The sequence below is a fragment of the Eptesicus fuscus genome, chromosome 2 (genome assembly GCF_027574615.1).
Source record: "Eptesicus fuscus isolate TK198812 chromosome 2, DD_ASM_mEF_20220401, whole genome shotgun sequence".
Classification (NCBI taxonomy): Eukaryota; Metazoa; Chordata; class Mammalia; order Chiroptera; family Vespertilionidae; genus Eptesicus; species Eptesicus fuscus.
This window is the reverse complement of record NC_072474.1, coordinates 72,815,381-72,839,310: the sequence shown is the minus strand read 5'-3', so window position 1 is coordinate 72,839,310 and position 23,930 is coordinate 72,815,381. Positions and strand designations below refer to the sequence as shown.

The 23,930-nt window shown below is 37.4% G+C and overlaps 1 protein-coding gene across 2 annotated transcripts in view; it reads left to right on the top strand.

Annotated features, from left to right (window-relative positions):
• SLC4A4 (solute carrier family 4 member 4) overlaps positions 1-23,930 on the top strand; it is a 282,976-nt gene that overhangs the window by 238,082 nt on the left and 20,964 nt on the right. For both annotated transcript variants that reach the window (XM_008157468.3, XM_054728471.1), the window contains 3 exons: positions 3,619-3,810; positions 16,136-16,249; positions 18,006-18,167. In XM_008157468.3, the coding sequence (XP_008155690.3) occupies positions 3,619-3,810; positions 16,136-16,249; positions 18,006-18,167 (468 nt within the window). The remainder of the gene's footprint in view (positions 1-3,618; positions 3,811-16,135; positions 16,250-18,005; positions 18,168-23,930) is intronic.

Here is a 23,930-nt window from a genome sequence, read left to right as displayed (position 1 = left end):
GTCTCCCATCTGAGGAAAGGGGCTTTTTTGCATTTGGTGGAGACTCTGTGCCTAAGGGGGGATTTCTTGCAGCAATCTGATCTGACCTCCGGCCTTTTCTGTACTACCTGGGCATGCAGCAAACACTGAGAAAGTTTGGTGGGTGGATACAGGCTCCCTCTATGCCTAGGGCCCCTCAGAATCCTAATGGGCAGTTAGGCAGCTATTAAAAATTCATTTAAGGTTTGGCTTATTTCTCCTTACCTCCATCTGTAGTTGCTTTATCTTCCACCTGCTACTCTGCCAGGGGTGAGGCCGCCTTTGAAGGTTTTGTAACTTTTTGGAATTTATTTAGGTTTCTTTGCATCCTCATCTCTGGTGGATGTTTAAAAATTATGATTTTATAGCTTATCCAGCTGTGACGGTATCCTGCAACTTCCTATATCTTAACTAATTAGTTTTTATATTTTACAATAATACATATAACACAGACAACTGAAGTGCAAATGCATCCTGTCCATCATAAAATAAGATTGTCGATTACTGCAAAGCTGACTCACCCAATGCAGGGAAGAACCCTAAATGAGTACATGTACTACTTAACCTTGACAGTTTTATTTATAGCATTACCATCATTTATATATATTTAAAAAGGCATATAGTTTACCAGTCTATACTCCAAGAGAGCAATGTAGAATTTTTAGTTTTTCAATTTTTTTTTTTTTTTTTTTTGCTTATTGTATTACCCAGAAAAGCATATCATGTCTACATGGAGATGCTGTTAATCATGGGACTAAGAAGTATTATAGTCTCATATATTCTGCTTGGCAGCCAGACATGAAAGCAAAAGTGCTTTGATTTGATATACCTTCTGGGCAATTCGAGGAGTGAACATTCATTTCGATAGGAAATGGAATGTCATATTTATCTTCTTGTGCGTAGTGTCCTTATACTTTTCTTTCATTGAGAAAGATAAGTGCAGAAACCACTCTGTCCTTAAATCTGCTTGAAGATTACATGTGCTTAGCTTTTAAACTATTATGGAACATGTAAAACATGCACTAAAGTAGAGAGCATGGCACAGTGAAACCCACATACATATGACCTAGCTTCAGAGACTGTCAACATTCTGCCCATCCTCTCATCTAGCCCCGTTTTGTGATTGGAGAGGATGCTATAGTATTTTAAATGTTGAAATTAATCTTTTAGTATACATTCTACTTTTAAGAGTTAGAAACAAATCCACTTAATATAAACAGGGTCTCTAGAAAATGAGATCCAGAGAAATAGACTAAAATCTTTTTCTGTGATCTTGACCTTAGTTAAAAACACCAGAAACTTGGCCCCATTTTCTTTACGTTTTTTTTTCTCACTTCCCATTTACACGGACAATCTGCTTTGACCCACCTGGTTCACTCACTGTCAGTCCCTCCACATGGTGAGCACTCAGTAAGGTTTGAATAAAGGACTTAATGGATAAGTGAATGAAGCATTGTGTGTACGCAAGAAAACATCTCTATCATTTCACATACATGTGTATAGTTTTCACTTCAACCTGAATCTAAGAAAATCAATAAAACTTCCTGTTGGGATTGTTTTAATGCAGCCTACCTCTTTGGGAACTCTAGTTATAATAAAGCATTCTGGCCCTGGCTGGGTGGCTTGGTCGGAGTCTTATCCCATACACCAAAAGGTTGTGGCTACATACCTAGGTTGCCGGTTCCATCCCAGGTTGGGCACATATACGGGAAGCAACTAATGGATGTTTCTCACTCACATTGATGTTTGTTTGTGTGTGTTTTTATAATTCAAAGAGAATTAAAAAAGAGACTCTCTCTTTCTCCCTTCCTCTCCCTTTAAAGTCAAAATCAATAAAAATTGAAAAAAAAAGTCATTCTGCCGATATAAAAGACCCAAACTGAAATTATAGTAAATATTTGCTGATTTTAAAACAAAGAAATCTGTTACCTATTATGACCCCTAAACTTTAAATGTATTCTGCTGAAAACATCCATTTGCAGAAATTTGAAAAAACAAAATGAGACATGATTAATCAACTCTCAGAAGCAGAATTTGATAAAGGAGTAATTATGCAATGCAGATGTTTTTAAGTTGAAGCTAATACGGAAAAAAATATCTCAGGGGATGATTTAGAGTTTATTTTTGTTGTTGTTCTAAAAGAAAAGTGTGAGCACTTTACATGTTGAGTTCCATAAAAATATAGCACTCTTCCTGTCCAAAAAGTCTTCTTTTATATGTATGATCTTTTTTGACTAGATCACTCCTATCAACATATCAAGAGAATTCACTGAGCAGTAAATGGCATTGAGGATGCATTTGGTTTGAGGTAGAACTCCTGCTTCCAAAGGACAGGAGAAATTTACCTTTCCACACTTATTTGCAAGGTATCCTCAAATAGCTCTTCTGTTTACACATAATATACCCACTAGCCCTGTACCCAAGAGGAAGTCCAATATCATGGCGTCGGCAGTATCTGGTTCGGATTTGCTTTCTAACTTATAGACAGCCTTCTCCTCACTGTGTCCTCATATGGCAGAAAGGGCAAGGGAGCTCTCTGGGGTCCCGTTTATAAGGACACTAATCCCATTCATGGAGGCTCCACCTTAGGGAATTGGGTTTCAACATTGAGTTTTAGGGGAGCCCAAATATTCAGTCAGTCGCACCCCATTAGTGTGGTCAGTAATTGGCTTCAGTAACCTTCCAGGTGAGGTAGCTCTTCGGCTGAAGGCAATTCTCTAGGGAAGCGGGGAGCTGTGAGCTGGTCGCAGCTAAAACTCAGAGCAGCTGGGGATGGGTGCACTGGCCTATTCATTACCTTAGCAAAAGGATTCTCCTGCATAGTAGAAACAGAAAACAGGAACAGGAGTGAGCTGTTCTTGAGGAGCACAACACTGACAACATGACAGCCACTTATGAGAAGGAAATCTGAAAATTGACCTTTGAGCTTGAGGCCATGAGATGTAGGGATGGATGGATATCCCATACACAACACCACAGCCCATTACCACACATTCCAATAAGGGACACTCACGATGCAGACCTGGAGTCAACAAGAAAACAGCTATATTTTATTAGGATGTACATTGAAAAAGCAGGGTCCATCAACATGTTATAGTTGTATTCCTTAATTTTCCAACTCTATTTATTTAGAAAACAAATAGCTCATTTGTGAAAATGTTGGGTACATGAGTAGTTAACAACATAACCTTTAGTGCATTAAAAGCTTGAAGCATAAGGAGCTGCTCACTACAAAAGTAAGTACTTTTGAACAACCGTGTTTCAGACTCTCACGTTTTGTGACAGGATATTGTGCCTCAGTGTACTCTCAGGAAGACTGATGGGAAAGAAGGACTTGGTTTGAACAAATAGGTGACTGTCAGGCTGTAGCTCAAAGTAGGTAACAGACTGTGACATTCTCATTGTATTTTCAATAACTCCCAGCCTCCTGGGCGCCTGTACTTGTTATCCCATTAACATCTCACCCAGTTTCACCCTGCAACAGTGGCCTCCAGACTGTTTTACAGAGACTTTTAGCATAATCCCTATGGGCCCATCAAGTAGAAAAGCTTTTGATGTGTCAGTGTGCTCTAGAAAAATGTTCACGTTTTTCTTCTTCAGTATTACAATGCTACCTTTGACTGGGCACTTTTGTCGAAGAAGGAGTGTTTGAAATATGGAGGCCAGCTTGTGGGGAGCAACTGCGATTTTGTTCCTGATGTCACACTCATGTCTTTCATCCTCTTTCTGGGCACCTACACCACTTCCATGGCTCTGAAAAAATTCAAAACCAGTCGTTATTTTCCAACCATGGTAAGTACTTGAGCTTTAAATAATTTTCATTGAATTTACATTGTATCAACAATGATTCAATTTTATGTAAGGAAAAGGGCACCTGTAATTCAACCTTTCCAATGTAATTTTGTGTATTTAAAAAATTGCTTTCCAGTCTTTTTCCATAGGCATATGTATTTTTAAAATAATTATAGTCCAGCTTTGGAAAACCTTCCACAGAGTTTGTTCACATAATTCTGTCATAAATTCTGACTGTCATAATTCTGACTGTACTAAAATGAAAAAGTGGAGCATAGTCTATGTAAAAATTCACAAGTTAAGAAAATACCGTTTAAATCCATAGTGTTTGAGTATGTAAGCAAAAACTCATTTCATATTAATCAGGAATTTTGATGTAGAATTTCTTGCTCATCAGATGTCCATTTGAATATTTTAATAGTTAAATTATGAGCTGTGGAAGGAAAGTTAAACTGTGTTGTTACACAAGTATTGGCATAAGATATGAGTGTTACCTTAGCCAAACTTTCCATCCCATAATAATGAATGTCGTGGTATGGAAAAACAGATGATTGAGTTGGGTTGTGCAGACATCCTGTCTCCCATTAATATGCTTGGGTGAACGTAAAGTCACAACTGTGATTCTTTGAGACAGTACAAGATAAGATCAACATTTAGTTAATGGCATTTTGTGTGTGTGGTGTGTATTTTTTTTGTTGTTTTTGTTTGTTTGTTTGTTTTTTACTGGAAGAATAAAACTAAGATAATCCTTTGTTTCACAGTTCAGTTCTCAGTGTTTAGGATGTCAGATTCTTAGGTAATCTTGATAATACCTGACTTTTATCAGTGAACTGCTCTATACTGGAATTTCATGAAATCTTTCCTCTGGTGTTTTGTATACAAGGAATGGAAGAATTTAAAAGACAGGAGATGCATTTGAGGAAGTTGCTTTTTTCAATGCCTAGGAAATGAAACTTAAAATTAATACTTTGACTCTTTGATTCTTCTTATAAAACTGAAAATAAAGGGGTAGGTTGGTTATTGTCTTAGTCTATTTGAAGTACTGTAACAGAATGTTGTAGAATGGGAGGCTTATAAACAACAGACATTTATTTCTCACAGTTCTGGAGGCTGGGAAATCCAAGATTAGAAGCCATCATGGTTGGGTGAGGGCCGTTTCTGGTTAATAGCCATCGCTTTTTTGCTGTGTCCTCATGTGGTCAAAGGGCTAGGAATCAATTTAGTGTCTCTTTTATAAAAATACTAATCTCATTCATAAAGCCTTCACCCTGATGACCTAAGCACAATCCAAGGCTCCACCTCCTCATACCATCTTCTTTGGGGGGTTAGGATTTCAATATATGGACTTTGGGGGGACACACATTCAGACCACTGCAGTAAATGAAATGTTTTGAAGTAGTTGACCCAAGAAATGAAAAATTTCCACAAAGTTGAAATGTAGAAAGAAGAATTCAACTTAGTCCCCCTAAAATCGACACCACAAACTGGTGGTCCACAGGCAGAATTCAGCCCCTAGCCATCCTTTATTTGTACACACACATACACACACTTCAGGCCTTAGGGGTCTGTACTTCGCAGGTAGTTATTGTCCTCACAACTCTGTATTGTCTAAGACTTGGCTACTTCACACATTCAGATTACCTGCCTGTCCCTGAGATGGTTCAGCTTGTAACACCTTCACACCCTGGGAAATATGCTTACTTGACCTACCTCTTCAAGGGTGAAAGTTTCCTGTAGAACAGATTCCTGACGAAAGGTCTTTTAGGATGATTTCTTCTCTATTGAGGCTTTTTTCTTTCTTAATTATTAATTCACTGGGCATCTTGGGAATCATCGTCCACTTTCCAAAGTCTGATATTTAGACCTAGTGGGTGGAAAAGTGAAAAATTTGTGAAGCAATCATAATTAACAGAATAAACTAATTTCAACCTTAAGATGAATAGAGATAATTTTAACTGTCTTTATAGACATTACCTTTTTTTCTCCCAGCAATAATTTCCAAATTGAAAATAGCTCTTCAGATTTAAAGAAATTTTGCCCTTAGGAGAATCCAAGCAGGTAATTTCTCAGCCATTGATAAATGCTCTTGAAAAAGTCATGAATATGTGAAAATAGAATAATGATGCATTTGTAGTTACCATTCCTGTTAAGAAGGTTCTCAGCATAGTTGAGAATTGTATATACCAAATCATACAGTAAACAGGAGGAGAACACATATGTTATTTCTAAGAAGCAATGTTCAAGTGTGTGGGCTTTCAGACTTTCCTCTTCTTACTTCACATGTACAGCTAAATGGTAACAATACATACATAAATTCACACATGCATACATGAATAATAAGTAAAAAAATTTTCTTGTTCATTTGCTAAAATATGTTTTTAGTTAAGCCAGGGGTGGGGAACATCCAGCTCTCAAGTCTTATAAGGCCCATGAAATCCTTTGGTCTGGCATGCCAAAGCATTAGGGGTGAGTTAATTAAATGTTTGATCAAATATAGCAGGCTAATTTTTAAGTTGATAATTTTGTATGGCCTGCGAATGATGTTATAAATATCTAAATAGCCGTTGGCAGAAAAAAGGTTCCCACCCCTGATTTAAGCTGTCATTTAGAAGGGTGGTCTAAATAGGGTAGGAGCAGATAGGTTTATAGATTCTTACACTTACATATTATATTCTACAATTAAAACTTATATGCTTAAACATGATAAATTAGATAGTCCTTAATTGTTGGGACAATAATTAAGCCTATTACTATTTTCTCACTCACACCAACAAGAAACCTCTGAAATCTCCAAATGTTAATACTAAAGGGCAGTACCCTGGTCTTACGAAACACCCCATTTTCCTGTAACTTTCGCAGTCATGTCTCTTTCGTACTCATTTCAAAACATTTGTATGAATTACTAATCAATTAAGACTGACTGTAAATTGCTGGAGAATGGTTGTACTTCTCTTTTATTTCAGACATATCAATCAGCAAAATGTTGGATGCAGATTAGATGCTCAATACTTGACTCATGGAAACCAGTCAAGTAGATACATGCTGCATTCTATGAAAAGAGCACAGATGTAGGAACACAGAAGCTATAGAGTCTAGTTCCAGCACTGCCATTGACTAACATGTACCTTTTCCTAGCAAACTGTGGACTTAGGTGAGGTTAGGTTTAGGGAAACCATAGGGAGAGTGTAGTGTCCAGTGCTTATAGCAGTGGGGTTGTTACTATCCCCAGCCTAAAGGATGTGGAAAGGAAGTGGCTGCTGGAACCTGGAAGAAGAGGGAAGGGTAGAGAGAGCTGTCTTGAGAGGCACTGTGACTTTGGATAGAGAGATGTAGCCAGTGTGAGGCAGTCTCACTGGGATACAGTGAAGGGAATCAGTACTCTGATCTCTCTCTTCCCTCTGATGGCCTGTCCAGGTTGCCATGCACTAAACCCATCTGGAATCCGTAGAGCAAAGGAGCTCATTGTAGACCACATAGGTCAGCCTCCCAATGCAGAGAGCATGGTGGAAAGGCATAGAACATAGATCTGTTTTGACAAAAGGTGGTATCCATTGCATTTGCCTCTCCAAGTTTTTTTTTTTTTTAAGTCAAATTAACCTCATTACAGTCCCCTAAATTATCCCGCTATAATCTCTTCCCTTTATATTTATACTTCTGTTTCCCCAGTTCAGTTCCTCATTACTTTTGCCTAGACTAGAGTCAGTTACCCATCAGTATGAACACTTAAGATGAAAGAATTCTCCTTTGCTAGTATGGCTCCCAAGGATTCAATTTGTATATCAGTCATTTCCAGAGAATCCGAATGCTCAGTAGATGTGGGTGGAATTTCAGTATTCCATCGTGCCTCTGTTCTTGTTGGAGGGATGCATCAGTCTGCTGTCTCACACAGTAACTGGTCTGTTACATCAGCCTCATCTCTTTAGTCAAAGTCTTTTAGTATCAAAACATCACAGCATAATGTGTGATCTTCTGTGGCAGATGGCTCAGGGCATTAAACATAAAATATTCTTCCAGAATCCCATTCAAGCAAGTGACCATAAGCATGGAACAAAAATGCCATCACAGCACATCTGCTGGCAAAATGAAAGCAGAAGCTTAAAGACAGAGTAGAACTGTGATGAGTAGAATTTATAAACTATAGAGCCCTCAGAATTAGGCAAAATTATTGGTACTTTAATATGTCAAATTCAGTGTGGCCAGCTAATGTATGTAATTGACATGAAAATGCCTTTCTTAAGGAACTGTTTAATTTTCTCTTTTTCCTCTTAGAATAAGTAACAATTTGAACCCTCACATGAATTAATGTAATGGTGAGATTCTTTGTAAATAATGCATTCTAGTTGTAATAGTCATTTAAGTAAATAAAATCAGTAGATTCCAGGTGAAATTTATGAAACCTCTTATGCTTTATTTAGATGAAATTTAAGCAGAAAGTTCTTTGATGTCTGTATTTAGAAAACAAAACAGTATTCTGTATCATATAATATCGTATAATACTTTCAAAGTGGAAAAAAAATATTGTAACTTTGTGCTTGACACAATACTAGGATACAAAGACAAGTTAATCCATGGACCTAACACATAGTTGGAACTTTATATTTGTTGAATAAGTTAGATTTTTGGATTTTGAAATGATAATGACCCATTTTGATCCTCTTGCCACATTCGTGATTATGACCTCCTGTGGGATCACACTTTGGTGACTTCTTTGACTTAAGTAAGCTAATGGTGGTCTTTGAGGACTGGTTTTATGGATGAGATAAAAGTATATGGCTTCAGAAATGTCAGTGAAAACATAGTGAGCATTTTAGTTAGGTGATGCATTTGGTTTTTATCCATATACCACAGAGGAAAGACTAGAATTCCACAATTGGCTTATATTTTTGGAAACATGTTTTTTGTTTGACATTTTGGCCTGTGACAATTCTATTAAAGTTTGATGTGTTTAGTTTATAAACAACTCTTTATAAAAATCAGGTGACACCTCTATTCTATTTCCTTTTTATCTCAGAAACTTCCGGATGAATGGTAAAAGCTGTCAAACAAAAATAAGTGATATATCAAGAACTAAGTAAGAGATAATGGGCATATATTAATGTCTAGTGTTACTAATACTGGGTGACATTTGGCAGGTTATTGAAACTCATTCAGAAAATAACTTTGCTGTCAGTGAAGGAGAAACAGATTTTCAAATTCTTGTGTTATTTTGTACCAAGAAATGTAATTTTTAAAGTCAAGGACACTTGATTTTAATTCAAAAATCTTTTCTATATTTTATTTTCTTAACAGTGACAAAGGGATATTTAGGTGTAAATACAGCGTAATCCAGTAAACATTTGACAAAGATTACAACTACTTCAGTTCTTATGGACATTTGACCCCCCAAAAAAGTAGTCAACTTAAGTTGACCCCTAAGAAAAATAAGGTTGGGAGCACTGATTGGCCATATCACTTTGTGAGAGCTTCAATGGCAGCATAAAGGCAGTGTGTGGATAGAAGTAATTTGACCCTGGGGTAGCTTGTTGGTTCTAAGCACTTTCAGCTTACTTGTCCATCACAGAAAAGTCACCAGCATTGAAATCCATACCTTAACACAAAATGGCCTCCTATTCCATTCCAGATTGTCTAATTTATACCCATGACTTACTAATTGTTTTTTTTTAATTTTTATATTTGTACCTTAATACAAATTATAAAACCATCTTTTATAGCCCAAGAACCCTTTGTTATGATGATTTTGGGATTATATAAGACCCTATTAGAGGGTCAAGAAATTTTTATAATTAGGCCTAACCATTGAATTTTAGTGTTAGGACTTTGACTACCACCTAATCCAACGTTGCTGCCTAATTCCTAACGAGTTTTCACCGGTGGGCTGCCTGAATCTTTTTGGAACAGGGACATCAGGTCTCCGAAGGCATTCTTGACAGAAATATAGACCTGCCTTTCTACAGCCTCTGTCTTCGGGGTCTGCTCCTCCCTCTGAAGCTGCACAGAACATATTTAGTCTTTCTTTCCTAGGACACAGTTCGCATCTTTGAAGACCGTTTCTTCCCACAACTTCTTGAGGACTACAGTCATTTTTCATGTGATGTGTTTGCAGACTCCTGTTCCTCTGTTTATACTCTTTTGGTTCAACTCCAGATTTTCAGTTTCAGTGTAGAATAAAGTGACCAGACCGGGCCATCGTATTTCCCATGGGATTTGATCATTTGCTTCTGGCACACACTCATTTGGTTCCTTGTTCTACTGCTCAGTTTTAAGGCAGGATGGCAGAAGAGGCCTGTGATTGCTGAGATCTCTTTAGCATCCCTGCTGAACCACTTCATCAGGCCTACTCCCCTCTGTCCATGCTTGGAAAACTTTATTTTTTTTCCTGGTAGATTTCCGTTGGCAACTTCTAAGCCCCACCCAGATAAATTGTCCAAATGAATTCCCTTGTTTGTTCCCCCAAATCTCTCTGACTCTGGAACTTAAGGCATTAAAATACTGGAGTCTAAATCAGACTTTCCTTTTATTGAATTCTAATTATAGTAGGTATTATTAATTCAAAGTACAGTGTATTATGATTGCTATACTGATGTCAGTGCTTATTTCTTTTACAGTGCTTTATAGCATTGGCTTCTAGGAGCTCAAATGTCAGAATTTTCATGGTATGGTGTGCCTTTTCATGATTGCCAAAAGGCACATATTTTTGTTTGGCTTACTTTTTGTTCATCTAGAATAAATGCTTTTTACACAGTTGTTTTTAGCATTTTCCAAGCACCAGAATCATGAGAGGAATTGACATCGCAAATTAATGTTTATTGAGGACCCACGGGTGCCTGCTGCTCTAACAGCTCCATCCATGGGAACTGCTCTGCAGGCTCACAGCCTTTCCCCCAGTTAATGCAGGAGCAGCTGCAGGCCTTGCAAAGTGGAAACTCAATGTCCTCTGTGGCTTCAGAGGAAACAAATTCATTTTCCCCCTGTAAATCAACCAGCTTCTCACTGTGGCGTCTCGATGATTATGACTCTCTTAATAATTAATAAAGTATCCTCCTTCATGAATATGTTTATAATAGATTTGTTAAGTTGTTTTTCCCAAGAACAAGAGAACAGCTTATGGCTATTTGAATTTCTCTTCCAATCCACTTAATTTCTTCTTTGCTTTGGTAGTTTATTTTAGCTGGTTGCTTCTTACTGGATTAATTGAGATATTTTGTAATTAATTATGCAGAGTCAGAAGTATTTTTTCTTTCTTTTTATAATGAAAAAGATGGTAAAAAATAAAAGTAAAAAGCTCAAAACCAGGGTGATCTATATATAAAAGGCTAATATGCTAAAGTGTTGGTCCATCTGACTGGTCGCTATGACCCACACTGACCACTAGGGGGCAGACACTCAATGCAGGAGCTGCCGAGCTGCAGTGACTTGGCAGCAGTGGTTCTCAGGTGACGCACCCCGAAACCAGGGAGGAGGGAGCCCGATTCCTTGCGGGGCTGTGCAATTCTATCTTCGGACACGGGTTATGTTGCTGGGGCACTGTTGGTGCCGAATCTGGTTTACTGCACACTTGCATTTGTGTTCCACACCCTGTATAATAGCAACTTTACAGAGTGCCCTTTCGCACTTCGGGACCCTTTGCGGATGTCGGAGAGCTGGTTTTCTTCACCATTCAGTCTCCCTGTGTCTTTTGTTTGAGCATTTAATACATTTACATTTAAAGTAATGATTCATAGGTATGCAGTTACTGCCATGTTATCATTCATATTTTTAAAACTTTTTCTTCTTCTTAAAGAAGTCCCTTTAACATTTCTTGTAATACTGCTTTTGTAGTAATGAACTCCTTTAGCTCTTTTATGTCTGGAATGAGTTATCTTAATTTGTGTTTCACTTAGGTTGTAATAGTTTATATTCCTAGGATATGGAAGCTTGAGCCTAGAGATACTTAGCATTTGATTTGATAGTCACCTATAAGAATTTGTCCCAGTTAGGTTTGAGGCCTCTGAATTCACAGGATTGGGCATGAAATCCTGTGCAAATAGCTTTTCTCATGAAAACTTTTGCACTTATAATCATTACCAGTAATAGCTAGTAGTGAATTAGGAAGTATTAGGAACTATACATTTGTAATTTTTTTAAATATATATATGTGTATATATATATATGTATATATGTATATATATGTGTATATATATATATATACATATATATATATACACACACACATATGTATGTGTGTGTGTGTGTGTGTACATATATGGATAGAGATATAGTGACACATAAAAGGGTGCTGTTTTGTAGTGTTTGAAAGAGATGAAGTTTGATGAAAATGAAAGGTAAAATAAATTTTAAAATGGAAGGAAATTCACATGTTTCTTTTCTAAATGTATTTGCAAATGTAAGAGGGGCTCAAAGAAAGCAATTCTATTTCCTTAAAGTCAGACTCAGAGCTCCTGTTACGCAGGTCCTGGAGTGTATCTGATAAGCTATATGTACTCCGTGCTGGACAGTTTTAGGATGCTTTCTAGTTCTGCTGTCAGTTTTGCCTCGTTCAAATTAAACTAACTTTTTAGTGTAGGGTAGGACCTGAATAGTCTGCTAAGACAGCACCCCTACCTGCATCTTCTAATTAGAGCATTTAGAGTTGAATAAAAAGTGGCCTGGGAAAAATCAATTTCCTTGACTATGAGTTTAAACTGGATCCAGTATCTTAGAAATGAGTGTCTTACAATAAACACTCTCCGGGAGTGAATTCTGCTGTAACTGAACTGAATAGTATAATTTAAGTGGAAGGAAAGGGAAATAGAAGTATATTATACAGAACACATCACCCTGGCTGTGCTTTTTAATGAGGTTAAGCAACATTATTACCATTTATCAATGGACACTTAGCAAAACTGAGTATCTTTTCCCCCCATAAATTGTAAGAAATGTATTCCTGAAGGTTATCAGCATTTGTTCTTTTAGCTGCTTTTATACTTAAAATTCAATAATACCACACTTGACCAGAATGCCTTTGCCAAGGGGCTATCTCAGGTTTATATATCGATATATAAATTTGGGAAATAATAACCACACTAAAATAGATAAACTATTTATTTATATTAGTTATTAGTTTCCCATGGAGGCAATATCAAATTACTACAAAATGATGGCTTAAAACAACACAAACCTATTATCTTGAGATCTGGAGGTCAGAGTCTGAAATGGGTCTACATGGGCTAACATCAAGGTCCTGGCAGGGCTGTGTTCCTTCTGAAAGCTCTGATGGAAAATGTATTTCCTTGCCTTCTCTGACTTCTAGAGACTGCCCACATTTCTTGGCTTGTGGCCCCTTTTCTCCATCTTCAAAGCCAGCAGTGGCCTGTCAAATCTTTCTCACCTGTATCCCTCTGACACGGACTCGCCTGCCTCCCTCTTTCACTTATGAGCACCCTTGTGATTTCACTGGACTCATCATCATAATACCAGATCATTTTTCCAATCTCAAGGTCAGCTGATTAGCAACCTTAATTCTCCCTAGTCATGTAATGTACATACTCATAGGTTCCAAGAATTAGTGCATGGGTATTTTTAGGGGGTATTATTCTGCCTACACATCATCTGACCTAAATTTTAACATGATTATGTTGGGTGATACCTTGGCAGTGTACTGAAGGAGAGGGGGTGGTGGTGTAGAAGCAGGAAGATGAGTGAGGTGCACAAAACGATATGAGATAAAGTGGTGGATTAGACAAAGGTGGTCATAGCAACAGAGGTGGAGAGAAGTAACAGGATCCTGGATATATTTTAAAGGCAATTTGCTGGCCTGGTAGGTATAGGATGTGAAAGGAAGAGAAGAGTCACGTGGAATTTTTGGGCTAAGCACTAGGAAAAAATAAGTGGCCATTAATTAGGATGGAAAAAACAGCTGAAAGGGTAGGCTTAGGGGTTTAGTATTCAGTTTATGGAAAACTGAGAATGCCTCCTTTAAAAAAAAAAAAGGACCACTGTCTTTTTAATAAAACGTTTTGAACATCTTCTGGTATATCTGAGTTGTCAAAAAGTTTGATTTACTGGGTAAGGATTAGGAGGGTGATAAAGAAAAACTAACTTTTTTTTTTTTTTTTTGCTTTTGCAATGACTTCTGTTATTCCAGTGATTTATAACCTACTGGACCAGGGAGGTTGTTGTAACATCTTAATATATTCCAGAAACTGCTTCCCATGACCACTTTTGCCAGATCATCCTGAACTGCCTGTGTCAACACTTGCACAAAACTTAAGAAATGAGTATTTCCAAACATACCACACTAATGCATGATGTTAATGATAGAGGGAATTGTGACAGGAGGTATATGGAACACTCTCAACTATCTTCTCTATTCTGTAAATAGAAAACTGTGCTAACAAATAAAGTTGATTGATTTAAAAAAGAGAGCAAAAGAAAGAAATGGGAGTTTTCTCCAGTATTGAGTCCCTAGAAAACATCTTCTTTCTGTAGAAATTAGCTCTGAGTGGCAGTTTCATGTTATTACTGGGTTTTTATTTCTTCTTGTATTTGAAGATTTTTTAAAAGACTTACTGACAGTGGATTATTTAGTTATTCCAGTGGTTTTGGCAGCCACAGAGGCCTGTGGAACTTGAAAAAAAAACACAATAGTTAACATATATTAGGAGAGGTTATTATATTCCAGGTGTTATGTTAAGCACTTTCAATGGCTTATCCTATTTAATTCTTAGAACAAACTGATGAACTCTTTAGGGATTATCTTGTCTACGTTTTGCTGGTGGAGTAATTGACGCTAAGAAAGGATAGGAAATAATGGTGCTGGAGTTTCATCCCAGGTAACCTGACTATACAAACTGCTTCTCCCTGCTGTACCATATTTTCTGCCCAAACTGATCCATGCCATCTGTGTGTGATTGGTATTAATTTGCCCCCCAAAGTTCCCATAGCTGGCTTTCTGCTCCCCTGCGAGTACTTCTCAAGAAAGCTAAACCTAGCAGCATCCAGCTCTCCAAGAGGGAAAGGAGCTTGTGGCCAAAACGGCCATCTGTGGCCCTGCTGCTAGTTAGTACAAGCTCCTGACACCTGGTTATGGTCACAAATTGAGCCCTGCCTCAGCCTTCAGCATACATCCCACGTCGTCAAGTAATTTCGTGCTTCACTTCCGGTTCCATTGAACACCTGATGGCTTGTGGCCCCTTTCCTCCATCTTCAAAGCCAACAATGGCCCGTCTGACACTGCATCCCTCTGACACTGACTCTCCTGCCTCCCTCTTTCCTGCTACTCTTTTACAAGACCCACTCCCCGGAGAACTGTGCAGCCACTCAGCCCCTCAGCGATCTCCCTTCCTCTGGCAGCACCAGAAAACTGACTGCTCGCCCTGAGACAACTTGGTAACTGCTCAATCAACCGTGGTTTTATCTAAAATTAGGGGCAGGCTTCCTTGTGAATGACTTGACTATAAGCTTCATGAGGCATGGATTGTGTCTGTTTGGTTCACTGTGATATTTCTAGTGCCAAACAAAGTATTAGGTACTAAGTTCTTGTTGAATGATCACATTGTGAACTACTATGTGTAAATGCCTTATAGGGAAACTCGGGTGTCTTTGCTCTAGTAATGCTCTTGGGCTGTTGTCTGTGCCACTAAACACCACAGAGGAATAGCCAAGCAACTAAATAACCCTACACTCCCCTGCTGACTTAGAAATGGCCATTCTGCACCCACTCCATGGGAAAGGTTTGGGTTTAATGCTACATCCAAAAGCCCAGCCCTTGTCCTGACCAGGCACTTAGTAGTTTAAAGGTGTTGACTAATGGAAATCACACTTAATAGTGGAGAACAGATATTTCACATATTGGAGATTTTAAGGACTAATCTAGAGTGAAAAGTATTTTCTTGGAAAAAGTTAGTGAAGCCATCAAATTTCCATCTGCCATCACTTTACATTTCTCTGAGGTCTTGAGTTCACTCAATGGACTAGAACTCATCTATGTTTTTGTGCAGATTTTTATAATATGCCCTGAATTTCTTCCTTTTCCAGGCCTCTTTTGTGCTGCAAACAGGAAAAGTGTTTATACATTATTTCAGGGATATATTACCTTTGACTTCTTGCCCCTGCATGCACTCACACTGATCTGTGGTGTGGGATTAAATTACTATTGACCAGGTAACAGAATGATGCAAAAACAATTTAAAATATAATCTCTCTGCAGTGTAACAGCTCCTTTCACTTGTTGATGAGGCTGTTCCTATAAACTGTTAGCAAATACAGACTTCTTCATTCAATTCAAACACAGGCAAATATGTGGATCCAATACTAAACAGCCCTGATTTCTTTTTTATTTTCCCAGGCAAGAAAACTGATCAGTGATTTTGCCATCATCTTGTCCATTCTCATCTTTTGTGTAACAGATGCCCTGGTAGGTGTGGATACTCCAAAACTTATTGTGCCAAGTGAGTTCAAGGTAGGTGAACTTCTATCTTTTGGTCATTCCTGGAACTCTTGGATTTTCTTTCCTTCCCCCTATTATTCTAGTTTGTCATATCTGTCCTTAGTTAGTTTTGTACAATTATCCATTTCTTTACATATTTTGAAAATGTTCTCTTGATAGGCACATGTATACATTTGTCTATTTCTTTATTAAAATTAAGTGCCTGAAAGATCATATGCAAAGTTAAGATTATATTGATTTTTATGAAAAATACCTTATGATAACATTACAAACTCTGCTTTATACTTTTAGAGTATTTTAAAATATTCAGAGTATTTTCATACAACTCATCACTTAGACCCATATAATAATTCTAGGATGCAATGTAACTATTGTCATCCTTATTTTATGAAGTTGATTTTTAAGCTCAAAAAATCAAGTAAAATATCCACAATTCCATTACTACTTCAGTGCTCTTTTTCTGCTACCAAACTACCTGCCATGTAAACACATATTTATGTATAATATGCATTTTAATTATTACAAAGAAGATAAAGGAATCATTCATTTTTATATTGTTGGCATTTGCAGGCCCAATAGCTAAAATTTACATTTCAGTCATTCTTAATATTTCATACCTACGTTTCCATTATAAGTTTTTTACCTGTTTTCTAGAACACTCCTAACCTCTCTTTCCATCATGGTGACCATATACTTGCTAAGAAAAACTAAATTCACTATAGTTTTAACTTAATAAGTACTCAGTGAGGAAGGGATATCTATGTTATAGCAAACAGAATATTTTTGCATTATCTCTTCCATCACATATTCATTAGCAAAGAAAAGTTCTCATGCATTTAATCATTAGTTTATTTAAGCCAACTTATACTGGATGTGTGCTTTGAGTCAGGCTCTATACTGGATATCTGTAATGCAAGCAAGACAAAGTTCCTTTCCTTACAAGCTCACAACCTGGTAAAGGTAGTAAAATGTGGATAAATTCAGTGATGGAGTTATGAGCAAGTAAGAGGAAAAAGAGAAATATCTTCAGAGGAGAAATGAGACTTTTTGATAGTAAATACGGAGAAAATAATTCATAGGTAGGATTTTATTTTAGTTTACTTACATTGTTTAAAGTTAGAAAAAAAGGATAGGATTTTTTTTTTGTAGTAGAGATATATGATCTGCTGATAGACAATAGATTGGGAACTAGAAGAATAACTGTATTTTTTCATTTTCTGTGGTATTGCTGAGGATTTAACCAGTTATCCCGGGTTATTTGCCATATATAAAATAAGAAACACCAGAGTGTTCAAATAAGTTTGAGTATAACATAAAAGATATTTGTAGCTTTTTATATATTATATTATTAAAATCATTATAATGTGGCAGTATTAGCAACAACTTCAGTGTAATTGCTCAAGTCCATAGACAAAGTTCATGGTAGTTTTGTAATTTCTTGCCTATCTCTTCACTGAATATCACATCTGGGTTTTTTCTTATGGCCGGCCCTTAAACTTAAATTCCTTTCTTCCATATTGAGTCCTTATCTTAGATTGTTTTTTTTTTCCCCACCAGACCTATATTCTTAGTCTCCTTCATTTAAATTACTGCCTTAAAAATAAGCTCCTTTAGGAAACGTTTGGTGAATAATCTTCTTTGTCCAATCTATCCATAAAACTCTTTCCATTTTTTTGTGTTGGCTCTCCAAAATTAAAAGTATCTCTCCCCTGTTGATTTTTCACCAAGTGGTATGTATTCATATTGATTGTTTTCTCTCTTCTTCAAGCCAACAAGTCCAAACCGCGGTTGGTTTGTTCCGCCATTTGGAAAAAACCCCTGGTGGGTGTCCCTTGCGGCTGTTATCCCCGCTTTGTTGGTCACCATTCTCATTTTCATGGACCAGCAAATCACAGCTGTGATTGTAAACAGGAAGGAGCATAAACTCAAGGTAAATGCTTATAAAAATAGTTATCATTGCCTTCTCCTTTCTTTGAAGTATTGGAAAATAAATATCAATTCAAACTAAGATGGTTTGATTGGGAGTTATATTATAGCCACTGTTCTTTAAGACTTGGCAGAGTCCTAGGATCACCTTGTATTGACACATTTCCTCAATATAATACTTTAGGGAGATTTCATTTAAATCCAAAAAAGTTGTTTCATGTTGTATTTCCTTAGCACCAAACCCAGTTGTCGATTTATGGTTGGGAATATCTTTGGGGATTACTTTTTTCCCCTCTTAATGAAATTACATCTCCTGGAAAGACCAAGAGAGGCATGTATTCCCATTGATTTTCTCTGTAGGTTTTATTTTTTAGTTGACCAATTTAGTATGCTGTGTTTACAGTATCTTTGTTTTATTTCCCTGTATCCCTATGATTGACCTCCTGTTCATGGAGTTCAGAAGGTCATTCTAATCCAGTCTTAAAACCTCAAGGACTCCCATGATCGCACAGGGCAGGCTTGGACTCTAGGGCTTGCTGATTCTGTGGATTTACTCTTTCTTGTTGCCATTGTTGTTGTTTTTTTTTTTGTGTGTGTGTGTATAGTTGTTTATTTTACTTTCGGTCTGGTAGCCATGATTTGTATAAGATATTTTCTGTAACTGGTCAAGCATTTTCAGATGTTCTATACAGGGAGGGGTTCAGCATTGATTTAGTTTGAAAGGCTGAAAATGGATGTTGGCTAATATATTTTATTCTGAAAAAAAAATCGGAAACATTACCTTTGCTTTGATATATAGTTGGCCCGATTTTTGTGTGTCTTTGGAAGTAAAGAACTATTTTCATTTTGCTTAGGTTTTCTTATTAATAAAATTCAGAATTTTGAATTTAGAAAATTTAGGATTGAAAAAACAGAATGTTTAATTCTCCTATTCCCTGTAGAAAACATTGGAAAATCAAGACACATTAGGATTTACCTCTTGGAAATAGGAGTTGAGTAGTAAATAAAAAATAAGTTTTCATCACTTTTGTAATTGCTTATTTGAAGTCATTCCTTTGAATGATAATGGTTATAGAGTAAGTGCCAGTCTTCTGACACACATCTCATGATACTAGTGGCGACTTCATCATGAATTAAAGGCTTTTCACTCTGCATATTGTTTTGTTCACATTTGTTAGTCAAGGAATGTGAAAATTGGAGATATTGTCTAAAATTATAAAGGTCCCTGACTACTATGAAATTGAGTCCAGAGAGAAACCTGAAACAGTGATGGGGATGGGAGCGTTGTGATATTAAAAGCAGCATGGTTTTGGGTGGCATTTGCTTTGGCTCTGTGTCAGGTGGCACTGGCTGGGATGAGATCCACCTTTGGGATGAGATCCACCTTTCCACTCTGCTGCACAGCTCAGTATTGATGTAGGAACGCCAGGGCACTTGGCTTTTCTTGGTTTGGCCATCATGTTGGTTAGTTTTCCCCACATTATCCTTGCAGAGCACTCAAAAGCAAACCAGGTTCAGCAAGGTCATGTCTTATCCAAGGTCATTCCTCGAATCATTGCAGAGACAAGATGAGTGTCTGAATTTCAGATCACAAAGCAAGGGATACTTCACAAGGAAAGTGATTTTAAGTGTTATAGATAGGGTATGGGAGGGAGAAATAGTTTTGGGTAGGTATATATTAGGTGGTTGTAGCAATAAATTTTGTCTGATCTTCTCTATAATAAAACCCTAAATTTTAATGTGTTTTCTTAGATAACTAAAAAATCTGCCTTGCTTTCATTTTCTTTTATTCCTACTATCAAACCTTAGATCCTTTTGTTTCATGTGTAGAATATTCTAATTGTTTAGCTAATTGTTTAGTTAATAACCAGTCTCTTTTGCTTCATTCTAAAAGCAATAAATTTTTTTAAGTGTTGTTCTTAGCCCTGGCTGGTGTGGCTCAGTTGGTTGAGCATCAGCCCAGGCACCAAGAGGTGTCTGGTTAGACTCCCAATCAGGGCATATGCCTGAGTTGCAGGTTTGATTCCCGGCAGAGGGAACAAGTCAACTGATCAATATTTCTCTCTCACATCGATGTTTTTCTCTCTCTCTCTCCCTCTCCTTTCCTCTCTCTGTAAAAATTAATAATTTTTTTTTAAAAAGTGTTGTTCTTTTATGTCAGTCCTCTATTTCTAAACCTATATACCTTAGCCTCTAAATCTTTGCCCCTTGAAGAATATCAATTTGCCTTAGCCTGGGATTTAAGACTCTTTGTGATATGATCTCAACCTAAATTTAAAAGGATTCTCTTCACATACTATACAATACTGTGGTCAAATTAATTGTTGGTTTCTCGTCAAGTCTGGCAATTTCTTCTGCTAGTTATCCTACTCTCCACCCCTTAGTGATTACCGTTTATCAAAATCCTCACCTTCCTTTAAGATACTCCAGATATAAACATTTGTTAGTGTAGCCTTCACTCCTAATATAATTTCTATTGGTTCTGTTTTTGCTCTTAGTAATTTTGTATTATTCTGTGGCACTTTGTCTCACAAGATAGATATTTTGTGTGTTTACCTTATGTTCTTTTCTGGGCCAACATGTTTTTAAGCTAAAGACCATGTTTTAGTCCTGTTTTCTGCTCTCACGTGGCCCATCGCAATGATTGCCATATGGCAGACTCAATAAACACGCATTGAAGAATTTTGTTATCTTGGGCCACATGGTTCTCAGAGGTGTTGCATTGTTTGAGATGGGTGATAACTGGAAACCATGACAGCCCATCTCCAGTTCTCATGGTGACTGCTTATAGCATTCCAACCCCTGTTTAGATGTCATCACTGCAGGAATTTTTGTGGGTTCTTTCTAGACATAGTTAAACACTTTATCCTCTGTACTTTTGGGTGTCTCTTTCAACCTCCTTCGAATGTGTATTTGGATTGCATTGTAATTTGTGTACAAATCTGAGTCCCCTCATCCTATTGTGAGCCCTTTGGTGGAAAGAACTATGTCATGGTTCTCAGTGTCCCTATAAACCTTTATTGTCTGGATCATGGGGGGCTCCTAGCGTGAATGCTTATTCTGTGTCTATGCATATGTGTATATTGCTCCTGACCTCTTTGTAATAATCATCTATTACCAAATGTAAACTTTAGATTGTTAGGCTAGTCTTTTTCTCTTGTAGTTTCTTTATTTCTGTATTTGCATTCCTAAATTACTTTTTCTTTCTATAACAAAGCATGTGCAGTATCAAAAGGAAGTAAAGTTTCACTTTCTATCACTTCACTTAAAATAATCTCCGGTTTCAGAAGGTAGAACATCCTTTGGATTTATATTCTTGAAGACAAGGACGTTTTTTAAACTTTAAAGGACATACTTAACCTTTCAAGCATGTATTAATTTTTGCTATGTATGGAGCATTCATGTTAGATGTTGAAGATAAAAATCGTTCTAAGTTATGGTCTCAATGTGGTTGAAGGAAAGGAAGACTTTTGAAGAGAGGGATGTTAAGAGGCACAGAGTAATTATCTATGTATTATTTTGCCCCAGAACTTTTATTTATTCTGGTGCCTTTGCTTTCTCAGGTTTGTATTCTACTTTGTAAAATCCTCATGTTACCCTCTTTGGTATTATGTGGCCCCTTTTTGCTAGTCTCCAGGATATTTTACTCAAACTTATTTTAGTTGAAAGAGTTTAAAAAAGCATCAAGATAGCTCATAGCATAGATTTTTCTGCAACAGCTAATTCTTTTGACCCATTGATCTGGCCAGTGTCCACATCTTTAGATCATTACATCTTTCTTGGAGACAAGATTTGGGGATCCTGCCTATTAACAACCCTGTTGGTACCTCTAATATAGTCTTGAGTGATTTAAGCTAAATAAGCCTTAAAACTATGTGATATTCCCAGCTGCTGTCAACCTCCGTTCCTTCCCCCCAAAATGACTCCTATTTCTACCAATTAACAAAGTTTTAATTTTTTGAATGGCCAATAAATTAATTATAGTTGACATCCAGAAGAATGTATAAATCCTATTTGTCATTCATTTTAAAAAATATATTTTTTATTGATTTTAGAGAGAGAGGAAGGGAGAGAGTTAGAGAGATAGAAACATCGATGAGAAAGAAACATAGATCAAATGCCTCCCACACACCTGCACTGGGGATCGAGCCTGCAACCTGGGCATGTGCCCCGACCAGGAATCGAATGAGAGACCTCTTAGTTCATGGGTCGATGCTCAACCACTGAACCACACCATCTTGATTGTTATTCATTTTTTAGTAAAGATTAATTGAGAATTGACTCTATATCATGTACTCTGCTAAAGTATTCAGGATACAGTTGTAGTCCTCCTGTTACTCGTAGTCTAATGTCAAAGACAGATAAATAGACATACAACTTTAAAACAGTGCAATGAGTGCTGTGATAGAGGAAAGCCTGAAATGACAGATAGGAAAACATGAAAAAGGAGACCTAACCTTAAGGAGCTCAGCCATCTCACCTGACTGAAGCAGGAAAAACTACCAGAAAAGGTGAAGGCTGATTTGAGTTTTAAGAATGAATAATACTGAGCCAATGGAAGAAGGCAGAGTAGCGGTTATTCCAGGTATAGGGTGCTGTGTGGGCAAAGAGACAAAGGCATTAGTGAGTAAGACATATTCAAGGAATTACATGTGGCTGAAAGTAGTCATTGCATAGGAACCAAGCAGGGGACAGGTGAAATGTGAGTTTACAGAGGTGAACAGAAGCCATATCACGAATGGCATGTAGCAAGGTCATAAGACACAGCCCCAGGCAGGAGTGAACACACTCTGTAAGTGCCACCTTAAGGTACAATCAGAATCCAAACACTTCTTGCCATCTTTACTGCTGCCTCTCTCGTTCTATCACGAGCTCTAACATGGAACTTGTAAGTTAGGAGGTCTTAATGTCCTTGACCCTCTTCAGGCTGTTCCTAACACAGCAGCCATAGTGCTTAGAACATAAGCAAATCCTGCCACTCTTCCACTTAAAACCCTTCAATGGCTTCCCACGTACAGTACTCAGCGTACAAGCCCAAGTACTTCTAGTTCCCGAGTGCTTATTGCTCTTTAAGATACTGGGTAGTTTACTTGTTTATGTTGTTTATTGTTGTCTCTCTTAGTAGAATGGAAACTCCACAAGTGCCAGAATCTTTGTCTGTTTTATTCTCAAGTGTGTCATCAACACCTAGGACTATGCCTATTAATAAATGTTCAGTATTTGTTGAAAGAATGAGTGACTGGGCCCCCAGATATATTATGATAATGATCTCATTTGTTACTATTTAATGAGTTTGTGTTAGCCATCCCCACCTTCGTCCTCCTTTCCCCTACCTTACTCCGCCCCCACGTCAAACCATTATGCTTTGAAACCACTGATGCTGAAATGAGCTGGTTTTATAAATATGTATTAGTCTCTTTGTCTCCCAAGGAGATTTTTGTTCTCAGTCAAACTTGGACTAAGTAAATTGATGCTTTTCTTTCTTGTGTCAGCATCCCCTTGCCTGTGTTGAGTTCTGTGAGAACCATGATTAGACCCATGTGTGTGAGCCAGGGGTGAGATCTTGGCCTTTTAGAGAGAGGAGAGCAGTGTTCTGGCTAACTGTAACCGGATCTGAATCAAAACAGTCACTGGGTTCCTAGTGTAAAATCACATTCTCATTTTTTAAAGCCATGGTCTCCATTCCCTGGGATTGGCCATATTCTGGCTCTTGGTGCTGCTGCTTTCATGCTGTGAAAATGAACTGCTCTATTTTCTCAGGCTCCAT